Consider the following 26,742-nt stretch of genomic DNA (forward strand, 5'->3'; position numbering starts at 1 on the left):
ACCATATTTAGCGCCTGGTACAATGCAAAAATGGTACAATGGGAACATTAAAGCTAGATCGGGTAAAGAAACAAAAGAAAAGCATTTATGTAGAGTATTCAATATTTTGTACACTGTTTTAGCATCCCATTGCATTGTTTTTATTGTGCAAATATACTGTATAATAAACCAAACTTTATAAAACTTTTATTGAGCATTGCTTTATTGTAATCTGAACAAATTATTTCTCAGCTGTAAATCACAAGAAATGCTTACACAATATCAAACATGTTTTTGTCTATCATTAAATAACATTAATCCCCTTACATGTGTCTTTTACAAATCTTAAACAAATAGATTATGCAAAACCTCAAAACATATGCAAGCTTCAATTTGTGTAGGTTTATTCTTATTATAAACTATCTTCTACTATTGTTTATGGGAGGTTGGTAAACCAACTTTAGGTGCATTACTGCCACCAACTGGATTGAAGTGTGAAGTGAAACAAAAAAGCACTGAAAACATGTACTGCTCTGAAAACTTTGATATTTATGTAATTTGCTTTTTTATATACAGTGTTTTGTTTATTTATTATTATTATTATTACTTTTATTTATTTATTTTCTATCTGTAAGTACGTGTTAATTTAACATGAATATGTAATACCTCTTGTTCTTTTGGCATTAATAAAAAAAAAAAAAAAAACGAGACGTTAGAGACGAAATCCTTCACTGACCAATCAGATCGCAGCTTCCTGATAAATATTCATAATCCATTGTTAAGACGGTTTGAAAACCGGAAGTTGTACCCAACGATTTGTTTACACGCTCTTTTAAGGCGTGGATTAATTTTGCATTTAATGAATTGATTATGTGCACGATATAAAAAAAAACGCAATGGAAATATTTTAATTACAAAAATAAAATAAAATTAAAAAAAGTCTCAAGACCGGATGATTACTACGTCGTGGTCACGTGACAGGGTTTGAATCAGGCCGGGTAGAAAGGTGGTCGATTTGGAAGCAGTTAGTAACGTTTCAGTGTTTGTTATTTTACAGTCAGCATTATAGATATTTAACGTGTTATACTTGGATTGCGGCAAATCATTCATAAATTTTCGTTGTATGAGTTTCTCTGATGTTCTCCGCTTAAGATAGCTGTGTTAGTTAAAGTAAAATTACAGGGAGATTTTTACGCAAAATACATAGCGGAACATGGAAAAGTGGGAGTTCACTACACAACAAACCAACACGTGAGTAGATCCTCAAATGCTAAACAATTTACAAAGTTCATCCTGATTATATAACTTAATTATCTAGTACATCCAGCACATGTAAGGACACACTGCTTTACAGAAGAGAATAAAGCTTATGATAGTGAGAGTCATGTAGACCAACCGTCTCTGTAGACACCTTAATACATGTCACTGTGCTGTGTTCAGTGTTTTTACTGAAAATGGACAAACTATTTTTGTTTATGTATAGTTCCTTTAAACACTGGAGATGCTCTTCCTTTTGGCTTATTGCCAATTTATTACAATTTGCTTAACAAACACTAACAATTTGCAAAATGCAAATTTTTTTCAATGCCATAGCTTTAGAACCATTTACTTGTACTTTTCAACAATGTCAACACATCTCTGTACTGCTATAACCTTTATATTTATTCACTGTACATATGTTTACATATATACATATATTACATTCTGTACATATACAAAATATTTATCTGCATTTGTCTATTCGCACAATTGCTACTTTTTGCACTTCTGGTAGATGCCAAACTGCATTTTGTTGCTGAGTACCTGTACTATGCAATGTCTGTCTGTCTGTCTGTCTATCTATCTATCTATCTATCTATCTATCTATCTATCTATCTATCTATCTATCTATCTATCTATCTATCTATCAAATTATTTATTATCTTAATGATTTTTTGACAAATGATTCTGATTATTTACTATTCAGTAATATAATAGTCTAGGAATAGGCCACATGATGTTATGACGGATATGCACAGTATATGGTACCCTGGTAGTTAAAAGAATAACGCACAAGCATTGATAGCACAGAACAAACAGTGGAAACACCTTGGCTTGATGAGTCTTTGTCTCTGTTGTGCTGTCACAGGTGCCCATTAAACCCTGTGGAAAATGGGATCCCTTCATCATGGAGTAGGACCCAGGAAGAGCGTGTTAGCCAGACTAAAGAGCAGCTTGGCTCAGAACGGAGCATGTACTGTAAGGAGCTTGTATTTGTAGGTGAAACAGAGTTTTCATTTGAAGAACTGCGTACCCAGCGGTATTATAAACGGCTCAATGGTATGTCTTAAAAAAAAAAAACACTTGTTCTATAGTGTGTAATTAAAATACTGTGTTTTAAGTTGTCAACTTATGTTTATAAAATTACATTAGTGTTTAAATGGTTAAATTTAGACTATTGGCGGTTTAGACTAGTGGTTGATCTATACCATACTCCCATACCATAATAAAATGTAATAACAAATGAATATACAGGAATCCCCTGTTTATCGCTGTGGTAACGCTCCAAGACCACCCGCGATAAATGGACGCCACCCCCAAAATGCTCTTTTTTTTTTTTTTTTTTTTTATAATATATAATTGTCTAAACCGTAATTCATCCTCCCACACACTTTAAACACACACACAAAACATTTGCAAGAATATAGCGAGATGAATTTTGTGTAAATTGGTAGAAATACAGTACACTATCACATTTATAGTGTCACATGTACTGTACAGTATTTTATATATACAGTACTGTACTGTATTACAAATTTACTTCATTTCATAATAAGTAATTATATTTTTATTAATAAATTTCATTATTTCAACATAAAACTAAATGGTCTATCATGCTATCCGCGAGAGACCGGAAACATTTAGCTTATGTGGCAAATGGAATTCCGCGATAAACGGTAAAGCAGGGATTATTGTACCATCATCATTAGACATCCCTCATGCATCCCTATCAATTAATTTTTTCAAAGTTATGTTGGTTTAACCAGAGTTACAATTAACAGACATCACTTTTAAGCACACAGCTGCTTGAAAGCCATGTTAAAACTCTATAGGTAACTTCTAATTTATGAATATGTGAATGGATGTTATGGGTGTGTCTAAACAACGATTGACAAAATGGTCAGTCCAGACAAAGCTTCCTTTTTTTGTGTTCTGAGACAATAATGTAAAAAATACTTTAATTACTGTATTTTTCGGACTATAAGCTGCTACTTTTTTCCTACGTTTTGAACCCCGCGGCTTAAACAACGAAGCGGCTAATTTATGAATTTTTCCTGGGTTTTTCCCGGTAGAGTAGTAGTTGATCCACAAACTTCAAGCCAAAAAAACTGAACCCCATAACATTAGACCAATGACATTTCCGAAAGGAAACAAAAAACGCACCTTCAAATGCTTCCATTCTAAATACAGTCCTCAGTAATCAGAGCAGTCAAGTACATCCGTTTATTTTAATGCTCTTAAAATATGTTAATACGTTGTTAATTTTATTTTTTCAATTTGTCAGAAAAAGTCTTACATTTAAGCAAAGTCAAAGAAGAGCTGAAGTGTCAGGTTGAGCAGAAACAGAAACTTCTTCACAAGAGTGATGCCATCCAACATCAGGTATGTAGTTCAGACCTGTGTGTGTGTGTGTGTGTGTGTGTGTGTGTGTGTATCACCGTTTCATTTGTTATCACAGCATTACATAGAAAAATGCCTGAAGCAGAAAACAGCACCACAATGATTTTCATCAGCTTTGGTTGCAGATACCTTGATAATAATTTAAACACTTTAACTTGAACTTACATTTGTTCAAGTCAATGAGGACATGGACCCAGTAAATATGCAGGAAAAAACTATATGTTGGTCCCTCAGCAAATGATCTACCCTTTAAATAATATATATATATATATATATATATATATATATATATATATATATATATATATATATATATATATATATATATATATATAATTTTCTTTTTTTCTTCATTCATAATAAGACAAATTGGAGAATTACTATGACTTCTTCAGTTGGTCAACCAATGTAGTATGACCAGATATATCCAGTGCTTGCTTTACTGTGGGTTGTGACGATGGTGTGTCAGAGTAGCATAATGAATAATTACAAGCATTACATGTGAGCTGTTCTTTTCACATCACTGTTGGAATTAAAGGGCAGTGAGAGCAATCATTAAGTGTCATTAGGGCCTGGCAGAATACACAGCTTGACATCCTGCTCTAAAATACAAGAGTTTGGAAAAATTTTACAATTTCCCCCATGCACTGCCTGAACTAACACAAGAGATATGTTTGTGCTGTGGTGTCAACTCATCAGCAAAAATGAGAATGGGAACGTCATCTTATTTTGTGGTGCTTTTTTCCTAACACTAAATATATATATAATTATATATATATATTTTTTTATTTGCCAATTATTGTGATGTTCATTTTCATTTATAGGCACTTGATGTACCACAGTGTTCCCTCCAGACTGCTGATGTCAGTTGTGCTCCTGTTGAAAAATTAAAAATTTATAGTGAGCCTGAAATAGCAAGAAACTCATCTATGAGGTAAATGGTGATAGCAATGATTTGAGTAATTTTCCTTTTGTTATTTGATTTCAATATTTCTTTATATATTTTTTTTACACAGAAACAGCATAATAAACAATGAAGACATGGCACAGGGTAAGCTTCAATTTTTCTGGATGTCCAATAGATTTTCTTGTTTGTTAGTTGGAATGCTTTCACTTGAATTAAACACTACAGATCCTGAGTCAAGCGAACTTATTGTAATTATGAGACTGTTTACCATACACACGTGATCAATAAGTTATAAGATGAAAGTATTAAATACTTGTGATAAGTTAGATTGCTACAAGAAAATGTGAAGAATATCTATTATTTTAGCAGGTTTAAGTTTTTTTGTTTTTGTTTTGACTTGAAGTAGTTCAGACGACATAATTTAATTTAAACTGCCAATGTAAAAGGAGCAGAAAAATCCTTAAAACAAACAGATATACAGTGGAACCTCGGGTTACGAACGCCCCGGCATACGTATAATTCAGGTTACGAATCGCAGTTCATCAAAATTTTTGCCCCTGGTTACGAACAATATATCGGGATACGAACGTCGCTCACATCAGTTAGCGTCCTGTGTCCCTAGCGAGAGCATCGTGTTACTTATCCGCTTGAACTTTTCCCGGCAGCAGCGTAACAACTCGTTAGTTGATGCTCGTGGAATGATGAGATGGACAACATTAGCCGATGCATAACCACTTTACTTGTTTTTATGAAGATAGATTAGCAGGGTTACAGTCTTTTCCAAAGTACAATACCCATAATGAATTTCACTCTGGACTTCAATACCAACTGATAGTAGCCTTAAAGAAACAGCTCTCATTTCCCTCTAATGCAACAATTGTCTCAGCGTTCGTGTTAATAACACTGTCTTTAATATTCTATAAAATAATATATAATAATATATAAATAATATAATATAATAAGATTCTCCTTCCAAACAATAACTCTCCTCCTCCCCTTCTACGAACGCCGCCTCCTGCAGCGAGTCTTCTCAAAGGAAAGTACCCGTAAAGATCTTTTCCTCTTTTGTATGTTTTTATGTGGTATGATTTTAATATAACATGTTAAAAGTAAATAATATTAGTGAATATTGGCTTTATTTTTATTTAAGTAATATTTTTGGTTGTCCAGAACGAATTACCAAAGTTTCTGTTCATTATTATGGGGAAATTTGTATCGGATACGAACTTTTCAGGTTACGAATAAAGTACCGGAACGAATTAAATTCGTAACCCGAGGTTCCACTGTACTGACTTTCAGTACCATACATTTCTTTTTTTTTTTAGTATTCCAGTTTACTTTACTTATTTTTTTTCCATCCTCCAGGTACAGGTGGTGTTAAATGGAGGAATTCACAGGCACCCAAATCTTTTGATATACATGATGAGAATGTTCTCTTTGAGAAACCCTCTGAGAAGCCAAATACAAGGTGAGTTCATGCTTTATATGTATTTTTGATTGATTACTCCTTTCTAATTTCTTTTTTTATAGCACTGTATTTTGTAATTAGAATCAAGTCAACATTTATACTAATAGTAATCTGTATGTTTGATTTATCTTAATCTAAGTCTAAAACCTAGCCATTTATGAATGATTCTCATTTATTTTTAAGATCATCTTCCATGAGCCTTAAATCTCTGAAGCTGCCCACCTCTATTTTGAAATCCAGAAAGCCTTCATCTGAGTGTCCCAGTGATAAAGTAATTTTTTTCATTTGAATATTTCAGTATTTTGTATTATTTACTATTTCCTAGTTTTCATACATTTTGGGCTTAATATTTCTTTGTACTTTATAATGAATACGTAAAAAAAAAAAAAAAAAATATATATATATATATATATATATATATATATATATATATATATATATATATATATATATATATAATTTTTTTTCTCTCTATTAGGATGCTTCCCTTTCACGCTCTGAGGAGGCTATTGTCAATGCCCACTGGAATAAGACTCTCTGCCAAAGCCCAGATGACACTCGTGATTTTGTCCTTGCTGCTCAGCTGGCCTCCACACCATTTGGAGGAACAGGGAGGCAAACCAACTCCGAAAGAGGCAGAGTAGAAGAACAAGAATCCCTCCAAAAATCTGGCTCTGTAATCTTCAGAGAGCCAACATCTGAAGCTAGAGCAGAGCCAAACAAGTTAAGGTACTTCTAATTCTAATCATCTTCAAACGTTAGGACACAAAAGCTACATATCCCTCCTACCTCAGACTTTTGCTTGTGTGTTGTACCAAATGATGTATATGAGACAGTAAGTGTTGATATGAAGGAATATTTTTTATGTAATTTGTGTCCTAAAATCTGTATTTATGTTCACACACAGCCCGATCCAGGAGATTAGTCATGAATGTGGTTATACCTCTTTAGTGTCGTCCTATCCTCTGGAGCCGGAATCACTTCAAAAACCACTCTTTCTGGAATCGGAGATGTGATTCAGCCTACTTCATTAAATACAGTTTCTGCTCCTGCCTTTGGTGAGACAATCGTCTGTGAACTGTGGGGGGGCTGGGAGTTCTATAAGATGCATATGTTTTATTCATGCACTGTATGTATGTGTGTGTTTATTTATTTATATATATATATATATATATATATATATATCACTTTTTTTTTAAACGCAAATATATTTAAATGGCACAAATTTTATTAATGCGCAGTTAATGCAGCACGCATTTCTGTTGACCATTTTTAATACAATTTTTTTTAAATAGAAGGCGAAATTAAAACCTTTAATGCAACACACATTTATTAACGACATCCTTTCTTTACTCGCTCATTAAAAAAAAAAAAAAATTTTTAAATTCACTTAACATTTGTTTTACTGATGTGTCAAGTCTTAAAATCCATGACACACATATCCGGCAATTAAAACCGTCTGTGTGGAAACATAGCAAAAGTTCCGTTTGTGGTCCCGATGATTTACCTAATTTAAAACACCATAATTACTTAACATATTCTTGTAAATGTTTGTCTTCATGCTCTATGTTCAGTATGGTTTCACTGATAATAAACATACATTTGCATAAAACATCCATATTTGTCCATGTTGATTAGAGTATCAAAAATTTAAGTATTTATTTAAGATGCATTTAGAACATATAAATGTGCAAAAGTTGCAAATAATCACAAGTTAACTCGTGACAATTGTACTACAAATCGCGATTAAATATTTGAATCAATTGACAGTTAATATGGACTAATAAACATTTACAGATCATCTGCAGATAAAATCCCACCAGCCCATTTAAAATCTTTCTTGTGAGTGTAATCACAAGCAGTATAACATACTTGTTATTGCAGTATTATGCCTTCAGGTGGCGCTTAAACCTCTAGAATATTCAAAAAAATTCAATAAATGTTATTTAAAACAGTAATAAATTTCAAAAGTTGAAGGTCTAGCATTTACTTAAAAAACTTGCATGCTAATTACAATTAACCTCTGTTATTATGAATTCAGAAACTGCGTAAACAGGGTCAATTAATGGTATATAATTGCTTCGCTAAGCTGCTTTGTCGCTGATTTCTGAAGATATCTAGCTTTTGTTCTGTAAATATTCAGAGCCAGAGAAGGTAAATCCATGCAGTCTGGATGCCAGAAAAGCACTGCTAAATAATGTGGACCTGACTTCTATGGCTAACTTCATCAGGAAGGCTGGAACTTTACCCGACCCTAATGACCTGCATTTTGGTATGCAAATAAATTTACATGACACTTACATTTATTTAACTAAATTGACATGAAGATCGTTCGAAATGAATATTATTTATCATTTCAGATGGTGAAACATTGTTCTTCCTCAAAAAGATGGGCGATCAGGGAATGTGCTTATACTTTTCAAATGGTGGTAGTGTGCTTGTCAAGGTATGACACTCAATTAGGTACATTTTCATTACATAATAAAAGTGTTTATTATATTAGATAATGTTTTTGAATGTTGTTGGTGCTTTTTTGTTCCCATGAATATCATCAGTAATGTAAACCTTTTTTTTGTTTGTTAAACTTAATTTTAATAAAATTTCACACCTACACAATATGCCAGATACAATTAATATTTGTCATTATTTTATTATGTTTTAGTTAAACATCATTTACAACACTGAATGATGATTGGGCAAAAAATGAAATGTGCCATTTGTTCCTAGTGAAGATGACTGGATTTTATCTGCTCAGTTCAGCAGTAGTCTTGGCTTTTGCTCTGTTTTGCTGAAATCGTCCTGCTTGGTCATTATTTTATGTTTTAGTTAAAACTAAAACATAAAACAAATATATATATATATATATATATAATATATATATATATATATATATAAAAAATATGAAAAGTCAATGTATGACTGTCTATATAGAGGTTCATGTGTGAAAATCCTTCATATTAGGGTTTAAACATGGGTTTACAGGCACAGCATTTCAGAATCATGTAATTTTAATGTTCACTCCCCAGAGGGCAGGAAATTTTGTAGCAGGTGCTGCCAGTTGTATTAATCAATTCCCTACAGTCTTATCAACACGAGTTAGGACATGCAATTTGAGGTTTTTCATCAATTTTGTTTTCACTAACTAAGCAATTTCAGCAGGTCCTGTGAGTCGTGTAGGTCTCTCAGAATGTTCCTTCTTTTCTTTTTACTGTATCCTGCAGAAAGCAGTGAGAATTTGTTTTCTACATATTCAGTGAGAAGCAGGAGTTATAAAAATATTTCAATAACAGAATTTCAGTCGTATGTGTGTTCATGCAGAAGAACAGGATGCTTTTGGCACAAACACTACTTTTATTGATTTTCTTATTGTGTGCTGCTTTGTTGTTGGAAAGACCTGCTATAAACAGTATAAAAATTGCTTTGTACCATAATCGCTTTGTCTGTTGCCTTCATGAACGATTTCAAAGTGCTAAAATGTTTTTCATGATTAATTTTTTATTTATTTATTTATTTTTTAAGTCTTATATCTTTCTTTTTACAGTTGGATGAATCTACAGTACCTTGGGATTTTTATATTAACTCTCAACTAAGGGCCAGACTGCCTGCTGAGCTTCAGCATTGTCATTCTCATAGCACCTGTTATCTGTATGAAAATGGATCTTGCACCTTGTGGCAGGTTCCTCAGGGGCAAACGTTACAAGTAGGGATCTCCCTTTCTTTTTGCAAACAGTGGTGCTGTATAAATCATTACTCTGTTTATTTGAAATCCTATCTGTTTCTGTATAGGAGTTACAAGAGGACCACATGGATATGCGGGATGTTCCGCTTTTGGCCATGCGGTTGTTGGAGATGGTGAAGCGGATGCACTCCTGTCGGCTTGTTCACGGGGTTTTGAAACCTGAAACACTAATGGTGTGCCACAGGTAAAAATCAGAGACACTGAATCACACTGAAAGTATTCAAGCTTATTGCTTTTCTGTTATAAAAATAAAGAGACGCCTCACAGCAGTGTCACTGCTTATAAGCAGTTTCACCTTTGATAAGGTGAAATCTAAGATAAAAAAAGACCTGTCTGCATGTCCAGGCATGCATTTCTTACTTTTCACACCTCTCACTGTAGGTTTATTGTAGTTAATTAATGTGTGGTGGTCTGTAAAAACCAGTGACGAAATGAAAATGATTAACATTCAATTATTAAGGTGGGAAAATAAAAATCATAATTAGATTGTATAATAAACGTCTTATTATTGTCAGGTACATGAACATACCTGCATTTTTAGTTCTGTGATAATGTTGATTTTAATATCGATTTAAATTTGATATCAAAACGTTATATACAGGGATATAGGCATCACATGCCTCCCCAGTACTTGTCTTCAAACTCTGTTATAATGTTTTTTTCTCAGCTGTGAAGACAGTGTTATCAGCATGGATTTCTCAAATTCATTGGACTTGGAGCTCCAGACTGATGTGAAGACAGTGCAGTCTTTTCCCTCGGCTCAGGACTACATTAAGCAGGGTTTATTGTTGCCCTCCGCTTCTCCTTACCAGGTAACTCTACTATAGCTTTCTTAGAGTGCTATCTCTTCTGCAACCAAATTTGCAGCACAAAACAACAAAATATCCTCCTAATACACTTTTCATCTTCCTAACAGGTGGATCTCTGTGGCATTGCAGAAATAGTGCATTTGCTACTGTTTGGAAAAAACATGAAGATAATTAAAGAGGAATCTTACTGGAAATTGGGAGAGGACTGTGGACCTCTGGATTGGCAGAGTGCTCTTGGCCTCAGGTGAGGGTATATAAATGTAGTTAATTGCTGTTTCACTTTGATTATGATTTTTCCTTCATTTGGTGAGTGGTAACCTCTTGGATTCTCATTTTCAGCAACCAGCTTCGGTCATTGTGGCAAGACTTTTTCCACAACCTTTTGAACCCAGAGGACGACTCAACAGAGTTAATTTTGTCCAACCTAATCAACAACTTCAAGAATGCTCTCTATGAAGGCTTGGAGTGCCCTTTGTCTCTATAATTTATGCTGTCAGTCTCTATTCTGTGTTTTTATGTTTCACTCATCTGGTCTTACTCCTGTCACACAGTTTCTATGTTATGTTTTGTTATCTTGTTTTAGATTTTCAATGATTTTTCGATAATCATTAAATAAAGAATTCATACATATTCTTAATTTCACTTAAATATTTTATACGGAACTGTATTTTTATTGTACAATTAAACAGGCAAAATATAGCAAGATAAATGCTTGTTTTTTTCCCCTTAATTTTGATTATGATTGAAGAATACTGAAATGAGGGGGGAACTAATAATAATTGAACAAAAGTCACCCATTATGAATTGCATCACTATTCAATTTTATGCAATTAAAACTGAACAGGATTATTTTGTTACAAATTTTTTATTTGAGTTTCCTTTGTGTTTTATCAAAGCAAAACATATTGGCCCACTTACTGTATAAGTACTTTCTAAAGCAGAAAATTTACAAGTTTTCCCTACTACCTAACATAAGTGGTAGTAGCTGATCAGCTTGCATTGGGTGTCAGGAAACCTCTACAGCACTAAATAATAATCTATACTTTAAGCCTTTAATGTAATGTGAGCTTTAAGGCAGTTAAGACTACAGGTGTTGTATCTTTGTTTGCTGGGAGGAGTGACAACTCATTTGCTATTTAAATGGCAGTGCATTGAATCTTTTGCTAGGATATGGTCACTTGGTGAGCAAACCATCACTCACTCTTGCTCTACCTCAAAGATCCAGAATAGCAAACCAGCAAATTGGAATACTTCTATATGGATTTGGGCTCAAACCTGTAAGTGGCACATGTATATTAAATCTTAGATTATGATTAATACTGTTGGAAGAGAGTAAGAGAAAGATAACTCCTCTTGTATGTGCTTTAGCTGTTAGAGAAACTCCTGCATTATTTGTGTGGTGGTGTCATGCTAAGGTGATAAATTGTCTGTGAGCATATGATATTTGCTAGGCAGCTCTAGGCTGGCTGTGTTAACTGTATCATGTGTATACTTGTCTGTACACATAGTTGTCTTAACCCAAGTGAGACCTTCCTCCAGGGTGTGGCAAAAAAATTCTTTACTTAATATAAACCCTATTAATGCTGGCTGTTTTACGGGCTAGAAGATAAAAGGAGGCAATTAGAGTGGGTGTAATTTGGATGTTTGGATTATAAAATGTAGAATTATAATGCAGAGTTTGTCCCCTTTCTAATGTAGGTTAGGGAATAAATAAAATACTCCTGATAATTCAAATTCTACCAGTGTTCCTTTACCCGAGACATAAACTTGCATGTACAGCAACATGCAGATGTTGTCTCCTCGACAGACACATCCAAAATGGTATTGTCCCATAATAATGCTCTACACTCATCAGCTTTTTAACCTTCTGGTTTTTATGTTAATTGCACTGGAAGCAATTACAACAGGCCCCTTAGGCACACTCGAGTTCAGTTATGGTGACGAATTGGCCCTGACAGGGACCGTTTTCACCAGCCTCACACCTCCTCCACAGAAGAACGCACCCAACTCATCCTAACATGTGCTGGCCTGTATGCTGCATGTTGACAGGAGCAGCTACCACGGTTGTATGTGTGCGAGACAGACAGTCTGTGAGGTGTTGTGTTAGTCAGTGTATTTTTCACGACTTATCGTGAAGCTCGTTTTCCAGTTTGATGCGGAAAGGTAAGGTGTTTCTCTACTTCCCTCTCTTGGCTTTATTCATTTCCTCTTGGTAAAGCTTAGGAAGGTAAATGGCTGAAACTTCTTGAAAAAAAGGTAGTAAGGCAAAATTTTCAAGTGGGAAGGTCATGTGACTGAACTTAATGGGAAGAATGAGATGCAGGAAAGATAGTGACTCAGCAGGCAATCTTTTCTTTGTTTAGCTTTCACTCGAGCTTTTCTCATTTTTGTCTGTAGGCTAGACCTGAGGAAAATGTTTTTTTATAAGATAATTTGAACTTTCATTTATTTTAATCTCCCAAATGTTCTGTTATAAATGTTCTTACCTACCTGGATGGCATACAGGATAGATATGTTTGCAAGTCTTTTGGAACTAGGTTTGTTGGGAACAAGAAAAGAATGGTTGGACCTGAAGCTGAATGTCTGTCCAATGGAAAGTCCACTTTTGTGTCCTTGTGCTTTCTTAATGGATAGGTAACTTAACAGGTATAAGAAGTTGTCTTAGTTGTCTCTAACTGACCTTTTATGCAGGACTTAATTAGCTAAGAGGTATACATTAATGTAATCTGTATTGAAGTGCCAGATTGCCAGAAGACTTTTTAACAGTCAGTCAATTTGTTTTCAGAAAACGAGTACCTGTTTCTGTTGTTATTTTTGAAAGATACCTAAAAAAGAAATTAATGAATTACTATTCAGCAAAGCTACGGTTGGAGACTCTAGTAGAGTCTGCAGTACCTTTTCATGTGCATATGCTGTAATTTGTCTATATGGATTTCCCTCTTCAAATTCAGACGAGAGGCTTTTAGTAGGGTTCACATCAGGAGAGAAGGGGAGGCGGTGACTTACTGTAGATCTAAAATTTCTAGATAAAGTAAACTGAACCAGTTTAGTTGCAGCATCATAGATTCATCAGAAGATTTACCATATTACTTTTGTGTGTGTGCTAGTATAAATGTATTATTCTGTTTTAGGCAGCAAGACATTTAATGGTAAAATATTAAAGGGAACATGTTTACTCTGGTTTAAACTGGTTTAACTCAAGTGTACTTTTCAGTCACATGTGTTAATGCTAATATATATTTGTAATTTAAATAGATCAGGTAAGCTATTAACATCCTGCTATGCTCTGTCTTTTTTGTATTAAGAAGAAAATATCTCTGCCAATTCATTATTGCTTTAACTGCCTATTGAAAAGCCTTTAATAAATAGGGTTAGAAATTGATATTCAATGACTTTGATGCTCATCTACTTGTAAGTTTAGAATAAAACATCATGGCTAATCAGTTCAAATTTTTCTCACTGTTAGCTTTATGCTTTTTAATTACATCAAATGAAGTTCAGGCTCTACATTTGGCAAGATGATCTCAGGAATGGCATCTTTCTTGCAACACTCTTTGGGTTTATGTGGGTTCCTCAGATCCTCAGGTTTCCTCCCACCTTGTTTTGGTGGATTGGCTGTATAGACTGATAGACATCCTGTTTAAGGTTTATTCCTGTTTTCTGCCCAGTGCTCCTAGGATAGGCTATTTCAATCCTGACCAGGATGAAAGTATCAGCGATCAGATCGACAATGGATAAAAAATGACAGCGGACAGTTTTAAGGGCAAAGGTTTCTCTGCTCTGATCTCTCAATGCTCTCTTTGTGCAGTACTGCAGTGTAATTTTACTCACTCTGGGCAACTTTGAGTCATTAACGATCTAACTAAAACACATTGTGTAAACCACCACCCACACACTTGAGGTCTTTTAGTCTTTGTATTTCTCATTAACTTCTGAAGCTGTAATATTCCAGAGAGACTCCCTGAATGTATAGTTTTTATTCATGTCTGTACTTTGAGAGTAACTAACATCTGGAACCAAATTCCTTGTGTGTGTGTGAACACACTTGGCCAATAAACCTGATTCTAATTCTGATTCTGATTCTGTAGCTAACCCACTAATTGTGGATTTATAGTCTTTTATTACAGAAAATACTGCAGCTTTAGTTTTAAAAGATATATAAAATAAAGGTTTTAACAGCATTCAAGCTTGCTGGCTACAACGTTATAAGACTGTAGCTGCTCAAAGGTTGTAGTTTCTACAGCTTGTGCACAAATTCACATTAAAAAAAAGATTAACAGATGTATTTGCAACCGATAGATAGATAGATAGATAGATAGATAGATAGATAGATAGATAGATAGATAGATAGATAGATAGATAGATAGATAGATAGATAGATAGATAATTATAAAATGTATGTCAATAATAATTCAACATGCTCCTATTTCAGGTCAACATGCTTATACAATGTACGTGACTTGGTTTGATGATGTGAACAGTGTAAGAGACTTCCAGCACTAAATATTACCTGTGGCCAATAGGAACATAAAGGTAAGGCTTTTACTTTTTTTAATTCAGGTCTTGAATTTGCAAAGATGAAAAGAGATATGCCACAAAAGTTCAGAAACAAAGACGAACCTTTAACAAAGTGATGGAAAGGTCAAAGTGTGTGTGTGTGTGTGTGTGTGTGTGTGTGTGTGTGTGTGTGTGTGTGTGTGTGTGTGTATTCTGAATTCTAAATTCAGAATATTTCATACTGTCGTATTGTCAAATTGTATGTGCAATAACTCTTTGCAATTTACAATTTAATCTTATTTCTAATTTTCAATAAGTGGGTTTATCCTTTTTAATGCTGCAGATGCATTTAACAGTTGAAACCAAGATTAAACAAGAGAATACATTTAGAGCTATTGATTGTCTAATCATAAGAACATGGCATACCTGGCAAACAGAATGAAAGTTGAAATTCCCATTTATCATTTAATATTCATTTCGTTATCCTGATTCCTATGTCTTCAGTGTCTAGCAAAAGGAAATAAAATTGGCCTTGCTGTTCCAATTTTTTTGGAGAAGATTTTTTTTTTTTCTTTTCAGTTTAGATGTTTATCGCTTAAAGAAAGATAGCTCCAAAAATTGACAACAACCCTGAAACCTGATACTTACTACCTGAGGGATGGGGTGGGTGGGGCATTTTATTTATTTATTTATTTATTTATTTATTTATTTATTAGAAGCATTCCTAGCACTGTCCATGGTATTCTTGTGTTTGTGTACACACAAGTTTTATAGTCTGAGCACATTTCTTTTGTTAAAAATGATCAGTCAGTGAGTTTAGTTTAGAATTGTAATAATATCAGAATGCAGTGGGTGCTGAAGATTAATAGTAAATAGAAAATTAATGTTATTATGCATTAATCAGTTAGTCTCAGTGGTTTAATAATTGTTAGCAGTATTCAGAGTTTAATTATATGATATAAAACATAACCAATTTGTAAAATGTAAACAAATGCCCCAAATTCTTGAAGTATTAATGCAATATTTTTGTATACACTCTTGAAATAAACCTTAAAGTCTACAAGTGAATCGGATTTGATTCTTCCATTTTCTGTCAAATGTGGTGGTGTACAGAGTAAAAAGTACAAAAATGTTCACTGTACAAGACCTGACTGTACAATGTAATTGTCATTTATTTTAGTTTTTCATCACTTATATAGTAACTTAATTGTTGCTATTCATTATAATGTAACGTGTCATACTGCGATACAGCGATGACTCATGAATGCCGCTGCATAATTTAGTAAACGAGTGTCAGCATTTGAAATGTCATGACAGGGTATTTTAGGTTTACTTTTAAAGCACCTGGTTTGGTATATATTAATGTTGAAGATATTATTTTACTTTTTTCGGGTTGTATTTTACTCCTGTCCAAAAAAAAAAAAGTAATATAAGGGGCTGCATGTAGGCAGAACGGATAACATCAATTAAAATAGAACTGAATTAAGATACATGATTTCACAAAATTTGTGCTAGTTTATATATTAAAAGTGTGTATCAAAAGACGTTTTAGAAGAATACCATATATCTCAAGTAACTCTATTTGGCCCTGCTCTTATCAAAGGTCTAGTGCAGCTTTATTGTGTGATCATGCTGCACTATTTGATGTTCACTTGTGAGTAAATATTGACCGACCTACTTAAACAAGGATATAGCTTGGAGATATTATTCAGGTATTGACACAGTATATCAACATGTTACACTTCACTGGCAATGTCTAAAGCATCTGCCATTGCTTTCAATGACATTGTGTTATTTAAAATGACATCTCAACCCAAAGATTTATATTAAACAAAGATACACTTTGGTATAGCATTCCCCTAGATTATTATTATAGACCAAGTTTTATTTAATTTCATTATCAGCTCATTATAATGACTTTTTATTTGTTTTAACCATTACTTATCTTTACATCTGGGTTTCTATAAAGTCATTTTGTGAAATTGTTTACTGTTATTGGGCCTATCCTTTGTTTTGGGTTGGGATAAGAACATAGCGCTAATAAACACAAGCAGTTGTAACAAATCAGGAATGTCATCAGTCAGGAATTGACACTTTATCTCAGTTTATTCCAGTGCAAAGAAATGGATTGATTTCAAAGTAAAAGAATTGAGAACAGTGTCCATTTGTATTGTTAATCAGGGTCAAGGTACACTTGGCACCATTAGTGGGAGTCTAGCACAGTGTTAACAGTGGTGTGGCAAAAGGGAAATACAAACAGGTAGCATGTGCTTCATTCAACTAACCCAGCCTGTAACATAACTCATCATGCTGTTTATTTTATAGACCGCAGACTTCGGCTTCAGGCCTTTGCATGAAGGGGTGTGTTTTTTTTTTTTTGATGGGTGTGTAGTAATAATCTCTCCACCTTCTTCTCACTCAAGGGAATTCAAGGACTCAAGGCTGACTTAGGTTGCATTGTTTGGTTTGCGCTCTGATTTTTTTTTCTCCCTGACGGAAGTTTGTGAAGTGTTGCCAGTTGTTAGTGTCAAGCTGCTGGAGTCTCACATGTTGTGAAAGATGAAGGAAACACAGCATAACAGACTTTACTTTTGCTTCACCCAGGCCTTCAAAATGTTCCAAAGGAAGAAGAAGAAGAGGAAGATAGAAATCTCTGCACCCAAGAACTTTGAGCACCGGGTGCATACATCTTATGATGCTGCTCGTGGCTGTTTTGTAGGACTACCACCTCAATGGCAAAGTGTAATAGAAACACTAAAGAGGCCCAAGCCTTTGGTAGATCCTTCCAACATCACATCAGTGCAGCGTAAGCGAGAGAAGGTACAGCATTAAACTTCCCTTATATCTCAACAAGAAAACTTGCAGGAGAGTATACACATTTGATACCAAAACACGTTTTACAGCAATAGTTAGAGTAAATGTTTTTGCAGCTTTCGCAAACATATGTGCTAGTCTATTTTTACAGCTATTCCACTGTATTCTACTGTGTAATAAATTTAATCTAGATCCATACTAATAACACATCCAGTACATATGTACCATATATTATATATTTACATTTTATTTTCAGATGCTCATTATAAAAACATCTTTTTTATCATGTAACCTTTCATTGAACTAAAAGAAAATGCATCCAATAACAATTGATCCAAGAGCAATTGATAATGTAGACGTAAAGTAGTGCCTTCTCTTACTGAAAGGAACTAAAGGGTTAAACCTGAATGGCAAGTTCTCTTGCCTCCATGCTTATGGAAAATCTGGTCGGAACACATACTGCACAAACAAGGCTTCAAGCTTGTGAGGAAATTAAATAGCAGTGTTCTGCCTCATGACACATCTTGTATTTCCTGGTCAAGCTTACCCTCGAGCTGTCGTTTCAGTTACACAATTACAAAGTTAGAAAGTTTGTATTGTTATCTTATATTTTAAGAGAAAGATGTGTAGAAAAGTTGAAAAAAACTGTTCTCTCATGACAAAAAAATGAGTTTCAGGCAGAACCGCATATAAATCAACTTCCTTTATTGCGGGATAGCAATATGAGTTAATTATTATATTTCAATGTACTGTATTAATTTATATCATAAATGTTTTAACTGTTCTATTGTAATATAGTACATGATCTACAAAGTAGATCTAAATGACACATATTAGAGCACACAAACTATTGTTTATGATATTTGGTTTTGTTTCTGTTCATTTTGACTACAGTTATATGAGGATGTATAACATAAATTTTATCCATGCTTTCTTTATGACATTTACTTTACCTTTTTCTGATTAAAAGACATCATAGTCTCCCATGGCTCTTGGGATTGTAGACACACAAGAGTTTGAAGGGTTTTTGTTTGTGTTTTAAAAGAAGAGTAAATCTCAGAAATAAAATAAATCATTTATAATTTTAATATAGTCACCTTTAATTTCACTCTTTTTTTATTTACATAATATGTGTTAAATTGCCATCAATTCTTTTTCTATTGAATCCTTATGTTTCATGGAAATCTCATTAGTATTTAATATAAATTAGTATAACATTTATTATGACAGCAAAAGTCTGTATTCTTCTCTGTATCTAAATGATTAGAATATAAAAATTGACATGGAATCATTTTTTTTTTTACTAAACGGTTAGGTTAGGTTAGGTTAGGTTAGGTTAGGTTAGGTCAACTTTATTATCCCCGAGGGGCAATTTGTTACACAGCCAGCAGAATCCATACAATCCCAAACACACAACAACAAACAGTACAGAGAGAAAAAAAATAAAAAATTAAGTATTTAAAAACCCTATAGCAACTGGTACAAAATAATTTTTAAATCTATTTGTCCAGCAAAGCGGTAAAAAATATCTACATGAAGAAGGTAACAACATAAAAAGATTCTGCAAGGGATGGCTGGAATCTCTTAACATTCCTCTTAACAGTCCTTGCTTTATACACACTGTTTAAATCCATCAGGATGGTGCCGACAATTTTACCACACACTTTAACAATACCCTGAAGTCTATTTCTATTTTTCAGATTAAGCTATCCACACCAACACACAAATGTAAAAGTAATAACTGACTCAATAAAACAAGAATAAAACATATTTATAAAAGTGCTATCCACGTTAAAACCACAGTTTCCGTAAAAAATACATACATACTATTTGCATTATTTATATGCAAAATAATTATTTATTTGATTTTTTTGCAGAAGCTGACAGCTACATGAAGCAATTAAACAATCAAAATCACTTGCAGCAGTCATAATAATATTGGCCAGCTAGGTGTTTTATCTTCATACAGGAAGGAAATAAATATTTTGTGTAATTGTATGTTTCTGTTCAGGGTATATTCCAGTATTCCAGAGTTTAGACAGATTCCAAATGAATGACCATTTTATGAAGTTGAAATACAAATAAATACAAACAAATAGATGCTTTATAGCCTCTAGACGTGACTAGAAGCTCTGCTGTCTTCATATGGAAGCTCCAGCTTGTTCAGAATACAGTGGCCAACAGCTGTATTAGGAAAAGTCCTCTAAACATATTTCCCTAGTTATGCTGACTTCCATTAATTTATGCATTGACTGCTGTTATGCTATGTAAAGCTCTAAATTGATTACATCTTTGCATTTACATCTTACTGAAACAGTAAGCATATCCCAAGCTGAGACTGGCCTAGACAGATTTCTGAGGGTCATAAGAGAAGATATTTTGATGCAGTGAAAATAATGCAGCCAATAGGTCCACATGTAGATCTTTCAGCATCTCCAGAGTTCATATTATAGTATTATTAATAATCATATCAGTACTTACATTATTCTTTTTTCTCTCTTAATACAGAAAATTGTACGGGGCAGTTTTATAGGACATGGAGACTACATTGCATCAGCAATTGCTGAAATGAGTAGGCTTTCTGTTACCAGCTCCAATTCACTCAGGAGGACTAGTCCATCTCTTCGAAAACGAGCCCAGTCCTTGGGACGGTTGGGGGAGCTGATTGAGGTGGACACATATCAGTATCAGGAACTGAATCAAAATAAACAGAAAAATGGCCAGCCTACTCTAGATTGGCATGATTGGCCACCACAAGTCTATAGTGAGAGCGGAAGCCCACGACCAGGTGCCACAACTAAAAAGTGTGCCACTCTCCAATCTAATGGACTGCCCCCAAGAGCCAGGTCCATTTTTGAAGTCAGTATGGCATCTACAAGGAAGCCGCCGCTCATGCCAAGAGACATTTTAGGTTTATCAGGACCAGATCAAGAAGGTAAATATGCCCACAGTGAAAGACTAGGACTTGATTATCCCGGTGTGGCTCAGAAAGTCAGCAAGACCAATCAAAGGCCTGTGTCCTGCCTCTACAATACCCCCACGTTAAGTCAAGGGTCTAGGGTCAAACAAATGGTGTCTCCCAGTTCAGAGCTTCCCCTGGTATCTGTGGGTAGCTCTAGGAGGCCATACTCCACATATGACTTAAAGGTAAGTTCAGACATTTATGTCAAGTTTAAGAGTAGTAGGATGTGAATAGGAAGATTCATAGAAGTGATTTATTATATGTTTTTTTTACATAGTCTTTGTTATAGGTATAGATAACTATATGAAACTATCACTTATGCTATTACAGACAGGGGGGTTCCCAGCCATCTCAAAACCAAATCACACCAGCAGTCCAAAAACTGTGTATGACACCCAATCTCATTCACAGTTCTCCAGCAATGCAAACATCATATCTCCTAGTAATGCCTCATTACCCCCTATACAGGACAGTCCCTCTCAGCCTCGGCCCTCCCCTACAGGCTCACCTGCCACTTACATTTCTGGGGCTTACTCTCCCAGCCTAAGAACTACTGAGTCAACCACCATAATTTGTGAACAGCCAGCAGTCACTCATGCACAGTTTAAGGCCGCTCTGCAAATGGTGGTGGACAACGGAGATCCTCGTACTTATCTGGAGAACTTTGTGAAGATTGGTGAAGGCTCAACAGGAGTTGTTTGTATTGCACGGGAGAAACATAGCGGGAAACAGGTAGCAGTGAAGATGATGGATCTGAGGAAACAGCAAAGGAGAGAGCTGCTCTTCAATGAAGTATGTCATTCTGTCTTTACTTAAATATGAATGTCTGAGGTAATGTTGTGAAAATGGCTTCTTTATGTGGTCTTAACCACCTTAATTTCTGCATGTCATTTCTTGTGAAAAATGTTTTATGTTAAATGTAAATTTGCATTTTATATGCTTTTTTTTAGGTGGTTATAATGAGAGACTACAGGCATAAGAATGTGGTAGAGATGTTCAAGAGTGCTCTAGTGGAGGAGGAGCTTTGGGTCATAATGGAGTACTTGCAGGGTGGTGCTTTAACCAACATAGTATCTGAAACTAGGTGAGAGACAAACAAAATGAAGACTTTGTTATCAGAGGTGGCCAAAGTACACACAGCCTTTACTTAAGTAGAAGTACATATACTCATGTTGTAAAAGACTCTGGTAAAAGTTGAAGTACTGACTATCCTTTTTCACTCAAGATAAAGTAAAGAAGTTTGGGCTCTGACATGTACTTAAGTAAAAAAAATTAGCCATTACTACAACCTGTTTTAGTGTCACGCTGGTAACTGGATCTCACATCAAATTAATAATAGAGTTGTCAATCCATTAAAATATTAAATCGTGATTAATCGCATGATTGTCGTGAGTAATCAATCACACATTTTTATCTGTTCTAAAAGTACCTTGAATTACTACTTTTCAATTTTTTAATACTCTAATCAGCATAGGCATAGACAAACATGGATGCTTTATGATATATATGTTAATTATTAGTGAAAACAAACTCAACATAGAGCATGAAAACAAAATATACTTGTAAATGTTTTAAAGTAATTATGGTATTTGAAATTACGTAAATTATCATGATACCAAACGACACTTTTGCTATGTTTAGATATGGACTGTACCTGTACCTCTTCTAACTTTCATGTGGATTACCTATTTAGAGAATATTTGTTTTTTCGATGTTAATTGGTTTATTAAAAGTAGGCATTTTATGCTATTTCTATATTTATCATGTCTGTGAGGCAAATATTTACTGAGAATCAGGTTGTTTTATTTATGTGTCTGTGAAGAGAGTTGACAGAGACTGCAGAGAGCGCCCCCTGTCTATGTTCTTTATTTTACAAAAGCACAGCGTTTTGTTGTTATTGAGTGTATACAAATAAAAGTAGCTCTTTTACAGATTCGAATGATGTACTGCTATTATCTGTGCAATCAAAATAGACAGTAATTTAAGCTATGAGAAAAAAAAAATGACACAAATCGTGCCAGTGTGTTTGTTGACCCCGATGGGAAAAATGTGTGCATCATTGCAGATTTTGGTGCTGATATGAGACTGGGTGCATTAGAAAACCAAATCAAAACTGATTACTGATTAAACATTTTCAGTGGAGTTAATTAATTTTTTTATATCGTGAAAAAGAAATCGAGAATAAATTGTGAATAAACGTGTGTTGCGCTGAAGGTTTTAATTTTTCCACTTTTAATAAATGATATATTTATTTATAATTTAAGGAAAAAATGGTAAAACAGAAATTAATGTTAGTTCAAATTAGTGCCGTAAAAATGAATTTGCATTTTGACAGCCCTAATTAATATATTAATACAAAATGAATTTCTAATATTGTTATCTAATGAATATATCCAGGATGAGCATCCACCATATAGAACACAAGCAGAGAAAAGATAATGATGATCAGGTGATCAGGAATGTCTCTGTTCTCAGTTACATCACTGACTCCCTCTGTCTCATCCCCCTTTTTGCCTGTTGCCTTCTGTCTTGCTCATTGTTCGCTTCATGAACTAGTCTATATCTGTGATGTGAGAGCCAGGAAATGATACACCAGTGAATTGAAAAAGCTGCGCAATGATAAAAAATAGGTTGATGGGCTGAAAATGGTGCAGTGAGAAGAAAAACTATTGATCATGTCACCAAATAGATTAGAACTTACCGAACTATTTATACTTCGTTACTTCCTACCTCTGTTCGGTATCAATACCAATGGCCCCAAAATTTCTAACACTATCTACTACATAGCAGCATGTCATAAAATCAATATTATTTGGATAATAGTATCTCAGCACAGCAGTGACACAGGTGTAATATGGATCTAAAAATGACTAAAAAGTTTGTATGAACAAAAATTGATTAGGAGGAATTATAAGCTGTGGCCTCTTGTACACCCACAAGGAAGCTATAGAGAGCTATATCTAATTGTTTAAAGTGTTTAAGGTTTTTGAAAAGTGTCTCCATCCAGGATACTTGTGCCAGTAAAACATGCACATCCGAAAAATGGAGAGGATCATATTTTACTTGTCTACATTTTCATCTTTTCATAACTGAATGTACTGTAGACCAAATCATATTATTGGTTATTAGCATGGAAGGCTGTGTAAAGCATTTTTTAAATATATAGTAATGCGTCATTAGTTACGTGTCAATTATTCTATTGGCTATGCAAAGCCTGCTACTTAAAACGTATGTTTCTCAAACTGGGCTGAGCAGAAAAACAAGATTATGTTTACAGGTGAACACATAGATTAACTCAGCTACTCACACCCATTAAACTTTACACTCTTTCAAGGACCGTGTGAGGGGAAATATTTGTATCTAATGCTGAAGTTAGTACTTTGTTTCCTAAAATATCAACTGATCACTGCGCATTCTATCTGTGTGTGTATATATGTGTGTGTGTGCACGCAATCAGGTTGACAGAGGAGCAGATAGCTACAGTGTGTGACGCTGTGCTACAGGCTCTAGCTTATCTCCATGCACAAGGTGTCATCCACCGAGACATAAAGAGTGACTCAATACTGCTAACACTGGATGGGAGAGTAAGTTTTAATAGTAGTGCCTCTCATCAAACTTTGATTTTCAGTCAAAAGTATTTTCCAAAAATTATTATTCAGAATCTTCTTAATACACAGAACAAAGAAAGAAGTAACATGTTCTTTTTTTTTTTTAAGATAAAACTATCAGACTTTGGATTCTGTGCTCAAATCAGCAAAGATATTCCGAAAAGGAAGTCCTTAGTTGGAACTCCATACTGGATGGCGCCAGAGGTCATATCCAAAACCCCATATGGCACAGAGGTAAAAAAAATTAATAAATTAATTATTAATTTTAATTGTGATCGTTTTTTTAGTTGTACTGCTCTGGCTCAGTTTTTTAAGTGAATATAGGGAATCTTTTTTCTTGTTATCAGCAACATTTTTGTCAGTGACTATTATTAAACCACGGCCTGGAATCCATATTTGGACACTAACATCTACTACTCTTTACTTATCTTCTGAGTTATTTTCTACTCTTGGAAAAGGAGCCATGGTTTAGGGGGTGTGGATGGAGGAGTTATGGACACTGACATTTGTTAGAACCAGTTCCCTTTTCACAGAAATACATTACATAACACATTCTAGCTTACACTGTTTCAATAATTTGGAAAAACACAATTTTCCACAGATTGTGGAAAGATGAAGAGGAAGGAAGGAGCAGCAAAATCACTCATTTCTGCAAATAATAGGAATTTTATTTGTGTATGTAGGTGGATGTGTGGTCTCTGGGCATTATGGTCGTGGAGATGGTGGATGGAGAGCCTCCATATTTTAGTGACACCCCAATAGCTGCTATGAAGAGACTGAGAGATGATGCAGCACCTTCTGTCAGAAATACACACAAGGCAAGAACAAACAAGTTAAAAATATTGATAAATTGTTGAAATGAATAACTGTCTCAAATCCTAATATTTACTACACAAGCCTTGGCTCTGGTGTGTATAGCACAAAAAACTGATTATTTCCTCTTCCATCACTAAAAGTTTATCTATATAATGTACTGTACTTAAGCGTAAGATATATACTAGCACTACATTTTACACGGATTATCTCAGTGCAGTCAATATAGTTCATCAGTAGGAACCTTTCCATTCTTTAACAGATCTCGCCAGTGTTGAGGGACTTTTTGGAATCCATGTTAACAAAGGATCCTCTGGAGAGAACAAGTGCCACTGACCTGCTCAAGCACCCTTTCCTGCTGCAGAGTGGCTCCCCTCGCTGTCTGGTGCCTCTTGTGGAGCAATACCGGAAACGCATGTCTCGCTGCTGAACAGAACCAAAGCACTGCATGCGTGAACTCTAAACATTTAGTTTGTGAATGTGGACTACTTATTGACCACCATGGTCAGTATTTTCAAAAATATGTAACATTTTTACTAAATGCCCACTAGAGCCTTTCATGAAGTTAAAAATTAATTTGACCACTTTAGTTTAAAGATGAACAAACAATTAATCATTAACTTCACTCATAAACTATACATAAAAATATATAACTATATATAAATGAGTACATTCTCAGTATTATAAATTGCCTTCCACAAATTTATTAAACCACTTTAAAACAGTCTAACCCACAACTGTATTAGTGTTTTAGTATTTCCCTTACCCTTTTAAATGTAGTTTAAAGAATGAAATGAAAATGGCATGTGTTTATTTGCTATTGGTACAAATAATCTGAAACAATGTCTCAGTGAAGTGATAGTTGGCCTAGTTGGGTATGTAAGTTATTCTGCTCATTGAAAGGATCTATTTTGTACTCAAGCACTTATTTCCAAGGTCAGCACTAACAACCTTATGATTAAAACATATATATATATATATATATATATAAATTTAAATATAATGAAAATAAAAATTCACAATGAAGTGTTACATGGAAATGTAAACATATTCTAAATTCTGATTTAAAAAATGAATTCAGTGTTAATGCCATGAAATTTCATTCTGAATCAGTATGTGGTTCTTGTCCAACAGTGTGGAGTCATGATTCTTCAATGTGAATACTAATAAAACGTGAAAAATGGTGATTCTTTGCATGCAAAAGGAGTTTGTATGTATGCTGCTATTAAATCAAATTTATTTTCAAAATCTTCAAAAAAGGGAAAGGCAAAAGCATGAAGCATGACATGTTCTGTACATTCCCCATTTTTATTTTTTTATATTTTATAGCTTTATCCATTTTTCATAGCAGATTGTAACAAAATGAATGTTGCAAAGTTAAGGATAAGTTTATACAATTAAAAGTTTGTACAATTCAAAGTATATTTGCATTCTTGCTACTAACAAAGCACATGTGAAACATTGGAAATCCCATACTTTATTACAT

At 34.2% G+C, this 26,742-nt stretch overlaps 2 protein-coding genes across 6 annotated transcripts; both read left to right on the forward strand.

Moving 5' to 3' along the window:
* Window positions 1-793: 793 nt before the first annotated feature.
* On the forward strand, window positions 794-11,192 carry bub1ba (BUB1 mitotic checkpoint serine/threonine kinase Ba). 2 transcript variants are annotated; one of them, XM_046835695.1, is made up of 10 exons: window positions 794-1,230; window positions 2,108-2,298; window positions 3,524-3,621; window positions 4,464-4,573; window positions 4,656-4,690; window positions 5,912-6,014; window positions 6,198-6,285; window positions 6,493-6,743; window positions 6,922-7,072; window positions 8,158-8,286. In XM_046835695.1, the coding sequence occupies exons 1-9, from the start codon at window positions 1,193-1,195 to the stop codon at window positions 7,028-7,030; spliced, it is 1,023 nt and encodes a 340-aa protein (XP_046691651.1). In that variant the 5' UTR covers window positions 794-1,192; the 3' UTR covers window positions 7,031-7,072; window positions 8,158-8,286. The 2 variants fall into 2 exon arrangements, with proteins under 2 accessions (XP_046691651.1, XP_046691650.1); XM_046835694.1 differs by lacking the exons at window positions 794-1,230; window positions 2,108-2,298; window positions 3,524-3,621; ... (2 more) ...; window positions 5,912-6,014; window positions 6,198-6,285 and adding exons at window positions 8,375-8,460; window positions 9,556-9,714; window positions 9,801-9,937; ... (1 more) ...; window positions 10,670-10,806; window positions 10,902-11,192 and having other exon boundaries at window positions 6,600-6,743.
* A 625-nt stretch (window positions 11,193-11,817) lies between these two features.
* pak6b (p21 protein (Cdc42/Rac)-activated kinase 6b) lies at window positions 11,818-26,675 on the forward strand. 4 transcript variants are annotated; one of them, XM_046836857.1, is made up of 10 exons: window positions 11,818-11,839; window positions 14,995-15,095; window positions 17,664-17,879; window positions 20,382-21,020; window positions 21,166-21,627; window positions 21,786-21,919; window positions 24,293-24,419; window positions 24,552-24,677; window positions 25,127-25,261; window positions 25,519-26,675. In XM_046836857.1, exons 3-10 carry the CDS (start codon window positions 17,673-17,675, stop codon window positions 25,684-25,686), a joined length of 1,998 nt encoding a protein of 665 aa, XP_046692813.1. In that variant the 5' UTR covers window positions 11,818-11,839; window positions 14,995-15,095; window positions 17,664-17,672; the 3' UTR covers window positions 25,687-26,675. The 4 variants fall into 4 exon arrangements, with proteins under 4 accessions (XP_046692813.1, XP_046692811.1, XP_046692812.1 ...); XM_046836855.1 differs by lacking the exon at window positions 11,818-11,839 and adding an exon at window positions 12,592-12,725; XM_046836856.1 differs by lacking the exon at window positions 11,818-11,839 and adding an exon at window positions 12,779-13,208.
* The last annotated feature ends 67 nt before the right edge of the window (window positions 26,676-26,742 follow it).

This window comes from Silurus meridionalis, chromosome 23 (genome assembly GCF_014805685.1).
Source record: "Silurus meridionalis isolate SWU-2019-XX chromosome 23, ASM1480568v1, whole genome shotgun sequence".
NCBI classification, from domain to species: domain Eukaryota; kingdom Metazoa; phylum Chordata; class Actinopteri; order Siluriformes; family Siluridae; genus Silurus; species Silurus meridionalis.

Coding starts and splice junctions, on each gene's coding strand:
- bub1ba (XM_046835694.1), top strand. CDS start 6,946: ATGTGGTTATACCTCTTTAGTGTCGTCCTATCCTCTGGAGCCGGAATC. Junction 9,938..10,420: donor ACACTAATGGTGTGCCACAG/GTAAAAATCAGA, acceptor TTTTTTTCTCAG/CTGTGAAGACAGTGTTATCA. Junction 10,807..10,901: donor CAGAGTGCTCTTGGCCTCAG/GTGAGGGTATAT, acceptor TCTCATTTTCAG/CAACCAGCTTCGGTCATTGT.
- pak6b (XM_046836854.1), top strand. CDS start 17,619: ATGAAGGAAACACAGCATAACAGACTTTACTTTTGCTTCACCCAGGCC. Junction 17,880..20,381: donor TGCAGCGTAAGCGAGAGAAG/GTACAGCATTAA, acceptor CTCTTAATACAG/AAAATTGTACGGGGCAGTTT. Junction 21,628..21,785: donor GAGAGCTGCTCTTCAATGAA/GTATGTCATTCT, acceptor GCTTTTTTTTAG/GTGGTTATAATGAGAGACTA.